We start from the raw sequence: 16,931 nt of genomic DNA on the forward strand, positions 1-16,931 counted from the left end.
TAGATAGAAAATCATTGTTTTTGAACGGTTTAGAAATGGTGATTTGTACCTATCTTAATTTATTTGTTTCAAAAATTAGAAATTTCATCCCAGTATATTTTAATATGAATATCATATTGAGCTGTTTGTATCGACAGTTATAACTTTGAAAACAAAGATATAAAAAAAGATGTATAATATGATATGAAAGATATGAGGTATTGAAACCCTCATGTTTAACAATTTAACATCATTTTAGAAATACTTTTGTTTTTATAACATCTGTTTTTATGGAATTCAGACCAGTGCAATACCTGAGTAGAATAAAATCTGAGTCGTCAGTTTTAATCTGACACAAATATTAAAACATATCTGTATATCTATATAGGCAACTGAGTTTTGATCGCTCAGTTGGAAGTTTGACAAGCACTCAATCCTGGGATTCAGATTCAGTGAAGTAACTCAAAAGTTGGGTTTTAGATCAGGACCGTCCTATTCGAATCAGTGATAATTAGTGATTGGTAAACGGGCCGGGCCGGGCGGTCCGGGCAAAACCCGGGCACGGGCACGGGTAGCCACGGTCACGGGCGTCACGGGCACACGGGTACAACGGGCCGGGCGTCACGGGTTTTTTTTTCAAAAATTCTGCCCTGCCCGTTTAATACCCGTGCCCGTCACGGGTTCGGGGGCAGGACGGTCCGGGTACCGGGGGCCGGGCGGTCCGGTCCGGTCCGGGTCCGGACCGGTTTTTTTTTTTTTTTTTTTCTGTTTTTTGTTTCTGTTTTTCTGTTCTGGTTTTTTTCTTTTGGTTTTTTTTTCGGTTTTTTTGTTCTGTTTTTTTGGTTCTGTTTTTTTGGTTCTGTTTTTTTTTTCTGTTTTTTGTTTCTGTTTTTTTTCAGTTTTTCTGTTCGATTTTTCGGTTCTATTTTTTTTTGTTCTGTTTTTTTTTTCGTTCTGTTTTTTTGTTCTGTTTTTTCGTTTTTTTTTTTTTTTTGTTCTGTTTTTTCTGTTTTATTTTGCTGTTTTTTTTGCTTTTTTTTCTGTTTTATTTTGCTTTTTTTTTTTGCTGTTTTTTTTTTCTGTTTTTTTTTTTTTGAAAACCAATAAATTATAAATATAAATTCATACCAATTTAAACTCATTTGACATGGTTGTATATTTGAACTCAATAATTTTTGTTATAATAAAATATAAATCAAAAATTTCTTAAATCAATTATTTTAAAAATAATTAAGCTCTTATTTTAAAACAATAGATTAAAAAATGAAAGTTACCCTCCTCTTTTATTTCGGGCTTGGGACCGGCTATGTAAAATAACATAGGCAGAGTTCTAACTTTTTTTTTGTTAGTAATTTTTCGTAAAAATGAACAATTTAAAAACTAATTGAAATATTTAGAAATTTATAATTTAAAAAATAACCATAAAAATTAAATCTAACATCTTTATTTAACCTATTAAAAATAAATCCGAATTTCAAAATATAAAATATAACCTATTCAAAACAAGTCTAATTACTTCACATATTAAAAAAAAAAAAATCTAACATCTTTATTTAACCTATTAAAAATAAATCCGAATTTCAAAAATAAAATCTAACCTATTCAAAACAAATCAAATTACTTCACATATTCAAAAAAATAAATCTAACATCTTTATTTAACCTATTAAAAATAAATCCGAATTTCAAAATATAAAATATAACCTATTCAAAACAAGTGTAATTACTTCACATATTCAAAAAAACAAATCTAACATCTTTATTTAACCTATTAAAAATAAATCCGAATTTCAAAATATAAAATATAACCTATTCAAAACAAGTGTAATTACTTCACATATTCAAAAAAACAAATCTAACATCTTTATTTGACCTATTAAAAATAAATCCGAATTTCAAAAATAAAATCTAACCTATTCAAAACAAATCTAATTACTTCACATATTCAACAAAATAAATCTAACATCTTTTATTAACCTATTAAAAATAAATCCGAATTTCAAAAATAAAATCTAACCTATTCAAAACAAATCAAATTACTTCATATATTCAAAAAAATAAATCTAACATCTTTATTTAACCTATTAAAAATAAATTCGAATTTCAAAATATAAAATATAACCTATTCAAAACAAGTGTAATTACTTCACATATTCAAAAAAACAAATCTAACATCTTTATTTAACCTATTAAAAATAAATCCGAATTTCAAAAATAAAATCTAACCTATTCAAAACAAATCTAATTACTTCACATATTCAACAAAATAAATCTAACATCTTTTATTAACCTATTAAAAATAAATCCGAATTTCAAAAATAAAATCTAACATCACATATTCAAAACAAATATAATTACTACACATCTAACAAATCTAATATAAACTAAATAAATCTAACAAATCTAACATAAAATAAATCTTATAAATCTAATTACTTAACAAATTTAATAAATCTAACATTCAATAAATATAACAAATCTAATTACTTAACATTCAATAAATCTAACATAAACTAAATCTAACATTCAATTTAAATTCTAAATTTTTTCTACAAAAAAAAATCTAACATTCAATATTTCAATCTAACAAAATTTAATCTAGCAAAATTTAATCTAACAAAATGTAATCTAACAAAAGTTAATGTTACCTTTTTAATTTCGTGGGAAAATCTTCGAGAATACCTTCGAATTCCCTTTCCGTTTGCGTGTTTGTGTTTGCGTATTTGTTAAATTAACAACTATTTTTTTTAACAATAAAATTAAAATTGGAGAATAATAAAAATATTGAGATTGAGATTGAGCGAATGAGAGATGAAAATATTGAGAGAGATGTGAAAATTTGTAAGGAATGAGTGTATATTTATAGAATTTTGTTTGGAGGGATTAAAATTTGAATTTTAAAAAAAAAAAAAAAAAAAAAAATGGGTAGGGGTCCGGGTAGAAAGTGGGGATGTGGGGCATGGGAGGAATGGGGGGAGAATTTGAGTTCAAATTTCGAAATTTAGACCCAAAAAAAAAAAAAAAAAAAAAAAAAAAATTCTGCCACGGGCTCACGGGCACGGGCGCACGGTCTCACGGGCACGGGCGTCACGGGTACGGGTTACGGGTACGGGGGTCCGGGTTCTCACGGGCATTTTTCGAAAAAACCGGGTCCGGCCCGTTTAATACCCGTGCCCGTGTGCCCGTGTACCCGTGCATACCCGTGGCACGGGCACGGTCCGGTCCGGGCACGGGCACGGGCGGACCGGTCCGGGTTGGGTCCCCGGGGGTATTTACCAAACTCTAGTGATAATTCATCCGAAGTGGAGCGCACACATCCCAAGAAATGAATCCGAATCCCGAGAAGATCTCAAACGATGGATTTTAATCAGACGGTCTTGATTCAAAACTCAAAGTTGGGTTGCTTTAGGGGATCCGGACCCGTCAATTGCTTCGGTCGAAACTCGAAAGGCCACTTTCTGAAGGATTTCCAAACGAGATTTGAGAGATTGACAAAGACTTTTAATTTACCACAAGGAATTATTTCTCAACTGGACGGAGCATTTTAAATCCAATAATTAATCAAACCATGCCACCATTGTCAGATATCTAGTTATTTTGCTTCAACTCAAAGGTACGTGAATGCAACATAAGAGAAAAGTTTGGGTCGGATTCCCATAGGAAGCAAATTTGTGCGTGCTCTGTTCTAAGAGTCGTGTTCACAAATATAAAAGCGCATCAAACCCAAATTTGTTATGAAAAAACACTTGAAAGCACCATGTTTTTGTGCATGTTCTGTATAGATTTCATATCTCTTTCATTGGTTATTTTAGTTAAGTGTTTTATGAGTGAATTCATTGTCATAATTAGCTTTTGCCAAGAGCTGTTCGACAATTTCTTTAAAAGAACTCTTATTTCATAATAAACCATACGTCATGGCGTCTGGTAGCAAATATTTGCAGTGAGCAATGATAATTATACTTTCGTACAAGTACAACTTTAGAAAACAAAAATTTCGTTCAACATTTCATCAACCACGTTGTGTGCGCCGCTTAAAACACATCGTGAAACAACCAAAAGAAAAGAGCTCTCGTTCCATCTAACGAGCTGACCCTAACCCGTGTATCCCAATATTTGTTTTGTGCGGCACTGCATACAACAGAAGTGGTGTTTTCCTTCTAGCGGTGATACCAAATGACTCTGACATGTTAATTTCATCTGGTTTCAATCCATCAGGAAGTTTCCAATCAAAATGATAAAGGAGGCTAGCAAGAGGCAATGCTGTACTGACAAGGCCTAAGGATACACCGGCACACATCCTTCGGCCTGATCCAAAAGGTAAAAACTCGAAATCATTTCCTTTAAAATCGGTGCTGCTGTTCATAAATCTTTCTGGTTTAAATTCCTCTGGATCTTCCCAGTATTTTGGATCTCGGCCTGTAAGAAGTGTATAAATATAATATAAGATTTTGATTACATTACCTTTAATACTTTCCAATATGTTTAAAGTACTTTGGAAATTGTTTACAATCTCTAAATTGAGGCATCACAAGTAAAGAATTGAGTATGACATTATGAGGGTGCCTACCATATCAGCTAAATAATTGCTAGAAGACTTATATATGGTCTGGTAATTAAGGCCTTTTTGAAAAATGTATTGGTTGCACAGTACTTTATAACAAACATACCTATTGCCCAAACATTTATTAACACGGTCATTCCCTCGGCTATATCATAATCAAAGATGCGACATGCCTCTCGGCACTGTCTTGGGAGAAGAAGAGGAGCAGGTGGGTGCAGCCTTAGTGTTTCTTTGATAACTAAATGCAAATAATTTAGGTTGTCTAGATCTGCCTCAGATACTTGTGTGCTTCCCTTGAGAAGTTCGCGTACTTCCAACTGTGCCTTTTTCATAGTTGTGGGATTCCTAAGGAGCTCTGACATTGCCCATTCTATTGTTGTTGATGAAGTCTCAGTACCTGCTGCAAAAAGATCCTGAAAATTGAAGAAAAATGTTAACAAATGTGATAGATAGGATGACCTACTGGTGATCTGGTACATGTACCTGCAAAGTTTAATTACGATGCATACAATTTCGGTCAATTTCAGTTATGTCAGCTAAAATTTTCAATACTACCACTCTGAACCATCGAAGAAATTTCCGGACTTGGATCTTGTTTACCATAGTATTTGTGATATACTAAAATAAACTTCCTGATCAAGTGATTCCTAAATTAAATATTCTTGCCTAATTTACCCGAAGTTTTAGTATTAAAAAATCAATTTTATTTCATTATGCGGTTTTCACAAAGTATTGTAAAAGTACCAAATTTGAAAATAGCCAACTCCAGTTTGCATATGAATATTTTATTTGAGTAGAAGTTTGTATATATGCAAATAAATGTTAGTATTGAATTAATTTAAATCAGGTTTATTCTATGTATGCTGTATGCATGCTTTTAGACGAGTAATATATAGGGCTCACCAGGATCACAGCTTTGACAGTTTCCATGTCAAGATGATTAGTAGGCGTGTCCTCATCATGCAACCTCAGCAACACATCTAGCAAATCCTCCACCTCTCCCTCTCTGGCAGTCTTTCTCTCTCTGCGCTGCTCAATTATCTCATCTAAGAAGCGACTTTTTGTCTGTTGGGACCTCTCTGCCTTTTTTGCTGCTGTGCTTACCAATCTTGCTAGCAAAGATGACGGAAACAAATCATTTAAATTGAAGCCTGAGGCAAGCTTCACTAAGTTGTCAAGCTCTCGCAAAAACACATCTTTATTCGTGCACTTGCTTCCAATAATGGCCCTTGTAATAATATCATTTAACAGTGATGCTAGCCTCTTGCTAAGGTTGACAGGTTCGCAAGGAGATGAACATGAAAAGATATATTTTATCAGATTGCAAACTTCTTCTTCCCGTATTGACTTGTATGACTGGACCCGTCTTGTGCTTAGTAACTCCAGAACACATATTTTGCGCACCTGTCGCCAGTATTCCCCATACGGAGGAAAAATAACACCCTTCCCACCAAAAGTTAGGATATCCATGGTAGCGCCGATCGGACGTGATGCAAAATTGATGTCATGGGTTTTCATGATTTCTCTGGCGGCATCTCGTGAAGAGACTACAATGGTCAGGGTCTCCCCGAGGTGAAGTAGCATAAGTGGTCCGAACTGCCTTGATAAGTCTCGCATGGCACGATGGGGGAGTGACCCGATAATATTGTGGATGTTCCCAATAATAGGGAGAGGCCATGGACCTGGAGGGAACCTTAGACTAGGTTTTGAGTAGTTTGTTTTGGACTTGAAAAGGAGAAGAATGAGGACACAGGAAAAAAGAGAGAATAGCAGAAGAGGAAACGAAGGACAATAATCCATATGTTAAGAGTGGTAAGGGACCAGCTCAGTATCGGTGGATATATATATTTTGGCCGTTTAAGGACTTATTTAGTATATATAGTAATATATTTGGGGTTAGTAGTTGAGGAATTCGTATCCTCTGAGATATCTCAAACTTTGCGTGACTTTTTGGAAAATCCCAACCGTTTAAAACTTTAAATACTCTATGCACGAATCTCAAAGCACACATAATACTGACCCCTACATCACCCTGAATAGGCACCGGACACGTCGGTCACGCAAAAGTTGAGATATCTCAGAGAATACGCACCCGTAGTTGAGTGCATTAATTGGTAGGGGTGTAAGAGAATATGCACCCGTAGTTGTTCTCTTGAACTTACGAAGAAAAACAGTTAACCACTAGAGTAACATTTCCTCTCCGATCTACTTCTTCCACGCCCCTCCCCCTCACCTCTCCGATCCACCTCCACCTATTGTCATTTATATATAGACCCACAACGTTAGTTCCGTTGAGGCAACGTTTCTTAGTTGTTACTCTGTATTAATTGCTAGTCAAAATCTATCACTTTCTTTTTTTTTAATTGTTACTCTACATTAATTGCTACTGTTCATATGTAAGGATGGCAGCAGATTCAGATCCATTTCGGACAAGGATCCGAATCTATTGCGATCCTTACATATGAATAATAGCCTGCAATTTCTGCTTGTTCAAATTTAATTGTTTATTTGATTTGAGATGCATGCACAGAAAAATCAGTTGTTTAGAAATACGTGTACAAAAAAAGTTGAATGGTTGGATTTGAAAAAACAGAAATTTCATAATTACTATTCTTGAAATTCAGATTGCAGCAGATTTATTTCCGTCCGAAATACACTGTCATGATTGATCTTTTTTGTTTTGTAACTGCTCAGGAACATGCCAACATTTATGGCTTTTGTTTTCTGTCTGTCTCGTCAATATTTTCTCAAATAAAAATGTTCATACTTCTTTTGTTTTATTGTAACTATCATCATCATTTTCACTATTTATTGATTAGAACTGTTTCTTCAATCTAGATCATTTAAATAAAATGAATTTTATTCCTAACTGAAAATTATATTACTAAATTAAATTATAAATTGTAAGTACATTGTTTAACTGAGTTGGAAGCGGTTCAAAATTAATTAACTCCTTCATCCATTAATAAAAGGGTTTGATGAACACAACTCCAAAAGTAAATTGGATCGACTTTAAATGTCGAATTCAAACCGTTAAAATTCATGTGCTTCATTTGTAATGCATATTGTACATGCAAAATTTTAAAAGTTTCGAGTTTATTTTCTACAAGATCAAGCGATCAAAGAAATAAATCTTTTATAAGTTAATTTATAAGTTATTTTATATATTCAATTTTTATCATTTCTTTGACCGCTTGACCTTGTAGCAAATAAACTCGAAACTTTCAAAATTTTGCATATACATGCATTACTCATAAAGTACATGGATTTCAACGGTTTGGATATGTCGTTTGAAATCGATCCGATATACTTTTGAAATTGTGCTCTCCAAGCGTAAAAAACTTTCTTGTTTCATCCAAACGTAAAAAATTTAAAAACTTGATATGTGCTCTCCAAGCACTGTTTTCAAAATATACACAATCAACAAATTAAAAAAAATTAAGAATTAGCATTTTCAAGTGTATGTAATTTCACATGCTCAGTACCAGTAGCATGAATGCTAAATACCGGAAAGGGAGAATACCAGTATCTTTGATCCAAAACCAGTAGCATCAATTTTGTTCCTTTTTTTTTAGTGAATGAACTCAAACACACTCCAATTTCTCTCACACATGGGCTGATAATGCTTGGAGTTACAAGCATTGAAAGGAATCCCAGCATCAATCATTTACTTGGACACTGCTAAATCAACGTTCTCTTTGACTTCAAGATTAATTGCCGACATGATCTCTGCACAACATAATGATTAGGTTCTTCAAAAATGTATGTAACTAGCAAAATCAGAGATCAATAGCATATGAAACTTGAGAAAAATTAAAGTTATATTTATTGCATATGAAAATTAAAGCTGGGAATTACACTACTGACAAGGGAACTTGTACGAGCAGGGGTACCGGGTACTATGTTGGTACATGAAATCTGATCAGACTCGCTGATAGAGTTTCTGTTACATTCCGAAATTTTAAAACTTGGTTAAATTGATAAATCGATCATTTGGCTTAAATAAAAAGTTTAATTAACTTAATGATCGTTCAGAAATTTTCTGACCGACTAAAACGAAACTAAAATTTCGTAATATAAATAATGTATAATAAAATTTAGAGATTTAGAAATAAGATAAAATATAGCACTAGGAATAAAATTATAATTATTCGGTAAATTAGAAAGTTAGAAAATCCGTTACAATTCTTTTTAAGTTTTAGGAAAGAAGAAATTGATTTAATTAGATTCGTGTAAATAAATCAATAAATTGAATTCCAAATAAGAGCATAATTATACGAAATTATTCGTACAATTGGATTTGTGAATTTATAAAATTGTTCATTTAGGAATTTTAGAGATTTAATGGAATATATAAAATTTATATAAAGGGAATCGATTTATTCGAATCTGAAATTTAGAATTTAACACCTGAAATATTATAACGAATATATAATGAATTTTACGAGACTTGATTCTAATTTTTGTAACATAGAACGTCTTAAAAATAACCAATTGAGACCATATATTAAAAATCAGAAATTGTCAGAACCGTTCGATTCGATTTAAAACAAATATTTAGATCATCATAACCTTTAAAATTCAAATTCATAAACTATATTATACTCTGAATTGATTTGGCCTTTGGATTTCAACTCAGCACGGATCTTAAAGCAACCCATTTAATACTCCCCACTCTCCTTCCTCTCTTTCCCTCTCTGTTGGCGAACCCCCCACAACAGACCCCCCCCCCCTGTCCGCCCCTCCTCTCTGTTACGCCAAAGAAAGGAAAAAAAAGAGAGGGGCTCCGCCCCTCCGCCCCCTCCCGTCGCCGGCGAGCCGCACCAACCCCATCTCCCTCTCCTTCTCTTCTCGGTCCGACCCGCCAGACCCGCCTAGGATCCGAAACCCTAGAAATTAGGGTTCGGCTTGGTGCTGTCCCGGTGCTCCCTTGGTGCGGCTATGGTGCTTGCTCGTGCTCAAGTGAGACAGCTGCAAGGCGGAGCGAGACGAAACCCTCGAAATCGACCGTTCTCCTTTGACATCCTCTCTTTCGGTTAAATTTTAAATTAAATTATAAACTTCTTGAATTGTGTCTGGACGAATTGATTAATGTCGTAGGATGTGAATTTGTTAATTTTCGAGTACGGGTTGTTGATTTTCCCGACTCGATCGAATTGCTCGAATAAATTAAGTATAAGGGGTTATATTGTAAAATGATTTTATTAATGGTCGGAATTGTAAAATATAGAACCATGGTGATTTGTATGAATTAAAGGGGCTAAAATGTAAGAAATGATTTGTTTGAAATGGTGGCCGGCCATATGTGAAATTATATTGAATTGGTATTGAACACCTTAAATATTCTAAGTGTTGGTATCAGTTTAATTGTGTTATTAGTTTATTAATTATTTGAAGTTACATGGACTGAATTGTTGAAATTGAAATATAACATAGTTCAAAAATGAATTATGCATCTCAAAATTTAGATTAGAGTTGGACTGTTTTAATTTAAAATGATCTGGACTGTACATATATGGATTGTCAGAGTGAATATGAATTGGAGTGGATTAATTGGACGTGATTTTAGACTATTAGATTAAAATAAATATAAAGGAAACAAATAAAATAATAACTGATAAACCGTGTTCTTATTTATAATGATGTATTGTTATTAAATTAAATCCAGATTGAGGGTGATTATAGGTGTGACATATTATATGCATGGCTTGATATTATGAAGTCCTATATGGCTCTGAAATGTAAATAAATTAAATTGAGGGTTGTTTTGTGCAAAATACAAACCTTGGGATATACTTGAATCGAATTGAAATGATTGATTGTTTTGGGCCTTATTAAATTGGATTTGAATTAAAATAATTATAAATGAGCCGAAAGGTATAAAAGAATTGACGAATTGAAAGACGGCTTTTGGAATTTAAGTTTTGAGAATGTAACCGAACTAAACCAAGTAATCGTATAATATAGGTGTAGGCTCAGTCGAGCCAGATTTCGCGAGGCAATTCGAGACGCCTGATCTTTAAATTAAGCGGTACGCTCGTCATAATAAGGTGCGAGATTCTTGGACTTGTTTGATACTTTATTTTCAGGAATTAAACTGTGTATTCGTTTGTTATGTTGAATATCATTGATTGCATCACTGAATTGTGTAAAGCATTTGCATAGCCCAATCAAAGTAAACTCGAATTGATCTGAATTGAATGATTTGCATGCTGGTATGGTTATAGGTTATGTTGATCTATTGTGATCTGATATTGATTGAAAGTCACCACGATTGGATTGAATATGTGAATGTATGTGAATGGATTTACGAAGTTAAGCACTTGGATCCAATGAATTTTCCAAGTCGGGCTGTATGCTGACTTGGATTCCCAGGATCCTAAATGGCCTTAGGTGAACGGCCCTCGATATTCCCAGTACCGGTTGGGACGAGGGAGGGTGGTTATGTTATGAGATGTGTGATTGGAAATCGTGGGTGACATGTGTAACGTCTATGGCTCGGTGGCATTTTCCTACGTGTTAATGCATTTGAAAGGTCAATTGAATATTACGACTATTGGAATGATTCCAGAGAGGATTTTCTTTATATGATTCAAACCAGACCTTAATAAACTGTTAAGCCAAGCGATTGCAGATGGGTGTCAGATAAAGGGTCCAGCGGTTGGCCATCTGTAGGTGTCAGTAACCCTACAGATGTGGGTTTGATAATGGTTCAGCTCGAAAGAACATCTGTAATTGCTACAAGCCCTAATGAACTGAGTTATGAATCGAGTTAAGCCAAAATATATGTTGTGTTGGAAATTCATCTTGGAAATTCCGTAAACTGTGTTTCAGGTTGATTAAACTGTTGTCGAGCATTGGCATTCTGTTATTTATGATTATATATATCTATTTGAACTGTTATTGTTTGGGTTTCATCTTTGAATATAGAGTTTGATTGCAAGTCCAATAATCTAAACTGTGGCAAATTTCGCACTGAGGATTTATTCTCACCCCCACCCTCCCGATTATTTTCAGGTTCATTACACGGACGCAGCGAATGAGGATATTGGTAATGCATATAAAAGATCCACTGCCTTGCGTGTATATGTGACACCTGATAGATACACGCGGCAGGCTGTCAGACCCCGGGGATTTGGGGTGTGACAGTTTCGCTCAAGGGGAAGTTTGAATACTGATGTTAGGGTTAATATGACGTTGTGTACTTCTTGGTGGATTTGGAGACAGTGAAACCATGTAACCATTAAGGGCGGTACGGTACTGGCTGAGGTTTTGGAGCACAAAGTTTTGCAGGAGGGAACTCTTAAATTTTGTTAGCGTAGTTTGGAGGCACTATTTCACCATGTATCAACATAGTTTTAATCAAACTAACCCATGAGAAACCAACATAATGATTAATCAATGTGGGTTATCTAACTAACTAGTGCTAAACCACCATGATATGTTACAAACTGTGATCCTGCACGTTCTAGTATTAGACTTGAATGATATCGAGTTGATATTTAAGGTTCATTTATATAACAAAATAACATTGACATTTACTTTCAGCAAATCAATATGTATGTGGTAAAAAATATGCACATCAAATTCACAATTAATTTCTAAATAGTGGTTCCCACAAAGCAGTAAGATCTCAAAAAAATAAAATTCTATTTCATTTGGGCATTTCATCGAACACTTAAAAGGCACGAATCAATACAGTAAAATTAACTCAAAAATTGAAGCCTTTCACATATTTTACAGATTCGAATTTAGGGATTAAATAAACTTACAGTATTTGATAATTGTCGCCACTTCTTAATCCTTGAGAATTGAGATAGGTCAAGAAAGGACCCATCCAAATTGAGAATTCAGAGGTCGTAGAGGGAAGGAGATTTCAATTCTCAGTGCTTTCGATCTTAACGATTTTAGAAATGACAAGAAATTTAGGAAATCATGGGAGAAATACGCGATTTCTGTAAGTTACGTGAAATCAGTTTTGAACCGGATTTTTACGGCGGTCTTGTTCGGCAGTTTTATAAAAAACCAATCGATTAAATCGTTTTTTACCGATTCAATCACTTAAGCGATCTTTTAGAAGAATCAAACCGTACAGGTGTCCGGTTCTGGTTTTTTTCGGTTTAATTCTTGTACGCAAGTGCATGATGATTTGTTTGTTATGAAAGTTCTTGAATTATTTGGTACTATTATATTGGGTAAATTTCGCTGTAGGTCACTAAATTTGGTTATTTGTCACGAATTGGTCACTCAAGTTTGATTTGTCTCTTTTGAGTCACTCAACTTTGTTATTTGTTCCAATCAAGTCTCTCTATACTTTTCCATCCAAAATTTTAACGGAATATTTATATTCCGTCCAAAAAATTAACGGAATATACTCATTTCATCCAAAATATTAACGGAATGAGCATATTCCATCCAAAATACTAACGGAAGTAGTATATTCCGTTAAAATTTTGGATGAAAAAATATAGAGAGACTTGATTGGGACAAATAACAAAGTTGAGTGACTTAAAAGGGACAAATCAAACTTCAGTGACCAATTTGTGACAAATAACAAAGTTTAGTGACCTACAGCGAAATTTACCCTATTATATTAGATTTCATGATAGATTATATATAGTTAACACCATATGAATGTCATAGAAAATAAAATTTGGAAAAAAAACGACACAATTTATTTATTTCCATAAAAATGGGGCTAAATCGGTGGGCAGCTATTCTATTAAATAGATAGTTATCTTTGGAAACAAATAATTAAGTTTAAAACAAAAAAATCAGGAAAATATTAATTAGGAGCAAAAATGGTATAAGGATAAAAAAATTAAATTGTGCCCTCAAAATTTTAAAACAAACCCTGAAAATAGCGCTTCCCTAAATTATAACATGTTAATTAAATTTGATGTCCTGTAATTTCTTCTCTTATTTGATGTAGCATTAAATATGCTGTTATTTTTATTGTTAATTAAAATTGCTCATTAAAATGTTAATAAGACATAAAGTTAAAGAATTAATTGATTGAAAAATGCAGAAACACTATTATCGCACAAGAAAATATTATTTAATTATTTGTTACTAATTAAAAAAATATAATTACCTAAATATTCTTTCAATTAGAATAAAATAAACAGACAAGTCAGCAATTTTTTTTCTCAATAAATAAGAAATTGAAATAGATATATATTTTAATAATAAATAAAGATTTTTCATAACTAATTTCACGGTACAACCAAACACTCATTTCAGCACATTTCCATAATCAATCCTATGCGCCGTGCCTATAAGTTCCCACTTTTTCAATAATGAGTTTTCATTCCATCAAATCTCATCTCGTATAAGTCCGTAACAAACGAACACGTCCATGGTGAATTTACTCGGTTGTGGATAGGACTGGCAAAAAAGCTCGTGGCTCGGGGCCCGCTTGGTGTTCGTCTATGACTCGATCAATAACAGCTCGTTCGTTAGTGGATCGAGTTAAAATTAGCTCGCTCGCTACATACTCGCTACATACTCGGTACGAACCAGCTCGGTCGTTAACGAGTTATTTAATATACATAGTTTAATCGGATCCATTCACTTCAGATTGGGGCTATTATAGTCTATGGATGTTATAGGCAGTGTTATGGTAATTGCACTTTGGACTGTGTTTAAGTTGATTGGTAATTTTGTATGGAATATGTGTAAATTAATTATAAGCAATTAAGTTAATTTGTATGAATTTGTTTGATTGATATGCATGAATTTATTCTGTGAATATGTTTGTATGAATTTAGGATTTTGATATATTTGTCTGTATGAATTTCGCTGTAAAGTTAATTTATAGTAGTTGATTTGTTTAATTACAATTGAATTAAGAGTATTCCTCAATAATTAGTCATATAAATATTATTTTGTTTTAGCAATTATTGATAAGATGTGTTATGAAAATTTAAGATATAGCAGGAAAGAAAATATACAAATTTATAAATCTACCAACCTAGTAACAAGCTAGCTCGGCTCGCTCAGACAAGCCACGAGTCGGTCTTGAGCAATAGTTTTAGCTCGGGATCTAAAATTCAAACTCGTTCGCTCAGCTTGATACACCAACAAACCGAGTATAAATGTGACCTGGCTCGCTCTTTAACAGCTCATTGCCACCCCTAGTTGTGGGCCTTGTGGTCTATATAAGGTTTTGCTTTATATATGGTTCCGTTGACAGCTGTAAAAGTTAAGAAAGAGAATATTAGCAAGTTAACTTAATTAAGCACGCATATTTAACAAGTTATATTTGTCTGTATGAATTTAGGATTCGTGCTGATTTTGCGTACGCATATTTAAAAGCAGTTTGGACGGTAGAAAAATTGTTCATATTCAATTTTGAGTTTGATGGATTTTATATGCTTTTAATAAAAGGGTAAAATGGATATTTTATAAATTTAGAATGAGTTTTAATATAAAAGACCCTAAACCCTAAATTTGTGAGTATTTGAAGTTTAGAGGGGAAAATATGTAATTTTGAAGTTTTTGAGGGGTATACGTGAAATTCCCCCTTTGCTATCTTCTTCTCGCTGTTTTTTTTTTAATACCACCCAAATAAATCGAAATAAAATAAATACCACCGGATTTCATAAATTTAAGATTCCGCCACGTTCGCAAATTGAATTTGCGCACCGACCCGTTCCCGAATGACCCGTTTTCAGACCCGTTCACAAAATCATTCTGCGAACCGACCCGTTTCCGACTGACCCGTTCGGACTGATCCGTTCACAAAACCATTTTGCGGACCGACCCATTCACAAAACCATTTTGCGGACCGACCCGCGAACCCGTTTCCGACATGACCCGCCTGCCTGACCCGCTACCGCCCGACCCGCTCCCGATGACCCGTTCGCAAAATGGTTTGGCGAACGTGGTGCATCCGGATAAAAGGAATGACAGTGGCATTTTTACCAAGCCGAACTCTCCTCTGTCTGCGCACCTGACGGGAAAAAAGGTAAATGTTATTTTTTATTTTAAGTAGTTTAATTTATTTAAGTAGTTTAATGTAATTAAGTAGTTTAATGTAATTAAGTAGTTTAGTTTAAGTATAATTAATTAGTTTAGTTTAGTTTAATTTAATTAACTAGTTTAGTTTAGTTTAAGTAGTATAATTTAGGTAGGTACCAAAATAGTATTATATTGTAAATTAGACCATTTTTTTAAAAATTTTGTAGATACTTGTGTAAATTAGACCAAAATCGTATGTTGTAGTATATTGTAAATTAAATCAAAATAGTAGTTTAGTTTAGTTAAGTTGGATACCAAATTATTTGTGTATTTAGACCAATTTAGAATTGTGAATTGTATTTAGAATTTATAAATTATATTTAGAATTTAGAATTTAGAAATGTACCAATTTAGAAATCGACAAATTTAGAAATGTCCAAAAATTGTAATATATTAGTATTATTATTACAGTGTTGTATTTAGACCAAAAGTAGAGTGGAAATGGACCAATTTGGAATTTTTTTTTTCTGAATCAGCGTAGATTGTATGATTTTTTACCGATTCATCCAAGAATGGTGATATACTATTGAATTACCATAGATATTTGTACTGTTTGAAATTAAATAAAGAGGCCAAAATTGACAAAATTGATAAATTTGATATTAGTATGGCGTCAACCAGCGGTACCAATGAAAACCGTACGCAAGATGATTTACAGTTTGATTTATCACTGGCCCGAAACATATTTCCAAATATGACGAAAGAGAGTATCAGCCCTCTTTGCTGGTATAAATTCGAGGAGCACAAGATCAGAAACGCATATGTAAGTTTACGTTTTGAGAAATGCAAATTATTTTAATTTTCATTTAGATAAAAATAGGTAAGTTATATGTTTGTATGTTTTGAAATTAAATGCAAACTCATACCTTGACGGGGACGCGGAACAATAAGATGAGTATCCTCTACGACGAGCGTTATGCTCCCGCGTTGAAGAGTTTAGGTCTGTGGCATGTCTCACAGCTAACCCCCATTGTCGCAGATGTCGCTCTTCTATCTGCGTTAGTCGAGAGGTGGCGGCCAGAGACACACACATTCCACCTGCCCGTTGGAGAGATTACAGTGTCTCTGCAGGATGTCAGTTGTCTCTGGGGACTACCTATTACTGGACGGGCTGTGACGGGTGTGGAGTACGGAGACTTCACAAAGGACGTTGAAGAACTGTTGGGACCCAACCTGATGAAGGAAAGGTCCCTCAAGAGGTCGAAGGTTGCATCGAAGAATGACATTAGTATCCCTTCTTTGCGGGCGGCATTCAAGTAAGTTGTATTTTTTCTAATAGTAAGTTTTTGATTGTGATGTTTCATACTCTGTACTAAATTAGTTCGTATTTGTAGTGGTAAATTGGAAGAAGAGGCGTCTGAGGAGATGAT

General features: G+C 33.8%; 1 protein-coding gene and 1 long non-coding RNA gene across 2 annotated transcripts; one reads left to right on the forward strand and one right to left on the reverse strand.

The window, feature by feature from the left end:
• Positions 1-3,823: 3,823 nt before the first annotated feature.
• LOC144566406 (desmethyl-deoxy-podophyllotoxin synthase-like) lies at positions 3,824-6,354 on the reverse strand. The gene is made up of 3 exons (XM_078316422.1): positions 5,443-6,354; positions 4,646-4,952; positions 3,824-4,394 (listed from the first exon to the last, which is right to left on the reverse strand). The coding sequence occupies exons 1-3, from the start codon at positions 6,337-6,339 to the stop codon at positions 4,057-4,059; spliced, it is 1,542 nt and encodes a 513-aa protein (XP_078172548.1). The 5' UTR covers positions 6,340-6,354; the 3' UTR covers positions 3,824-4,056.
• Positions 6,355-9,477: 3,123 nt separating this feature from the next.
• On the forward strand, positions 9,478-11,652 carry LOC144566160 (uncharacterized). Its single transcript, XR_013515149.1, has 3 exons — positions 9,478-9,574; positions 10,507-10,589; positions 11,557-11,652. It is a non-coding gene; the product is annotated as an uncharacterized LOC144566160 (long non-coding RNA).
• Positions 11,653-16,931: the final 5,279 nt, after the last annotated feature.

Source organism: Carex rostrata, chromosome 15 (assembly GCF_964058835.1).
Source record: "Carex rostrata chromosome 15, lpCarRost1.2, whole genome shotgun sequence".
Classification (NCBI taxonomy): Eukaryota; Viridiplantae; Streptophyta; class Magnoliopsida; order Poales; family Cyperaceae; genus Carex; species Carex rostrata.

Excerpts from the sequence above, each read along its gene's own strand:
- LOC144566406 (XM_078316422.1), bottom strand. The coding sequence starts at position 6,339 with ATGGATTATTGTCCTTCGTTTCCTCTTCTGCTATTCTCTCTTTTTTCC. Across the intron at positions 4,953-5,442 it reads CTGTCAAAGCTGTGATCCTG|GATCTTTTTGCAGCAGGTAC; the intron begins GTGAGCCCTATA and ends TTCAATTTTCAG. Across the intron at positions 4,395-4,645 it reads AATAAATGTTTGGGCAATAG|GCCGAGATCCAAAATACTGG; the intron begins GTATGTTTGTTA and ends CACTTCTTACAG.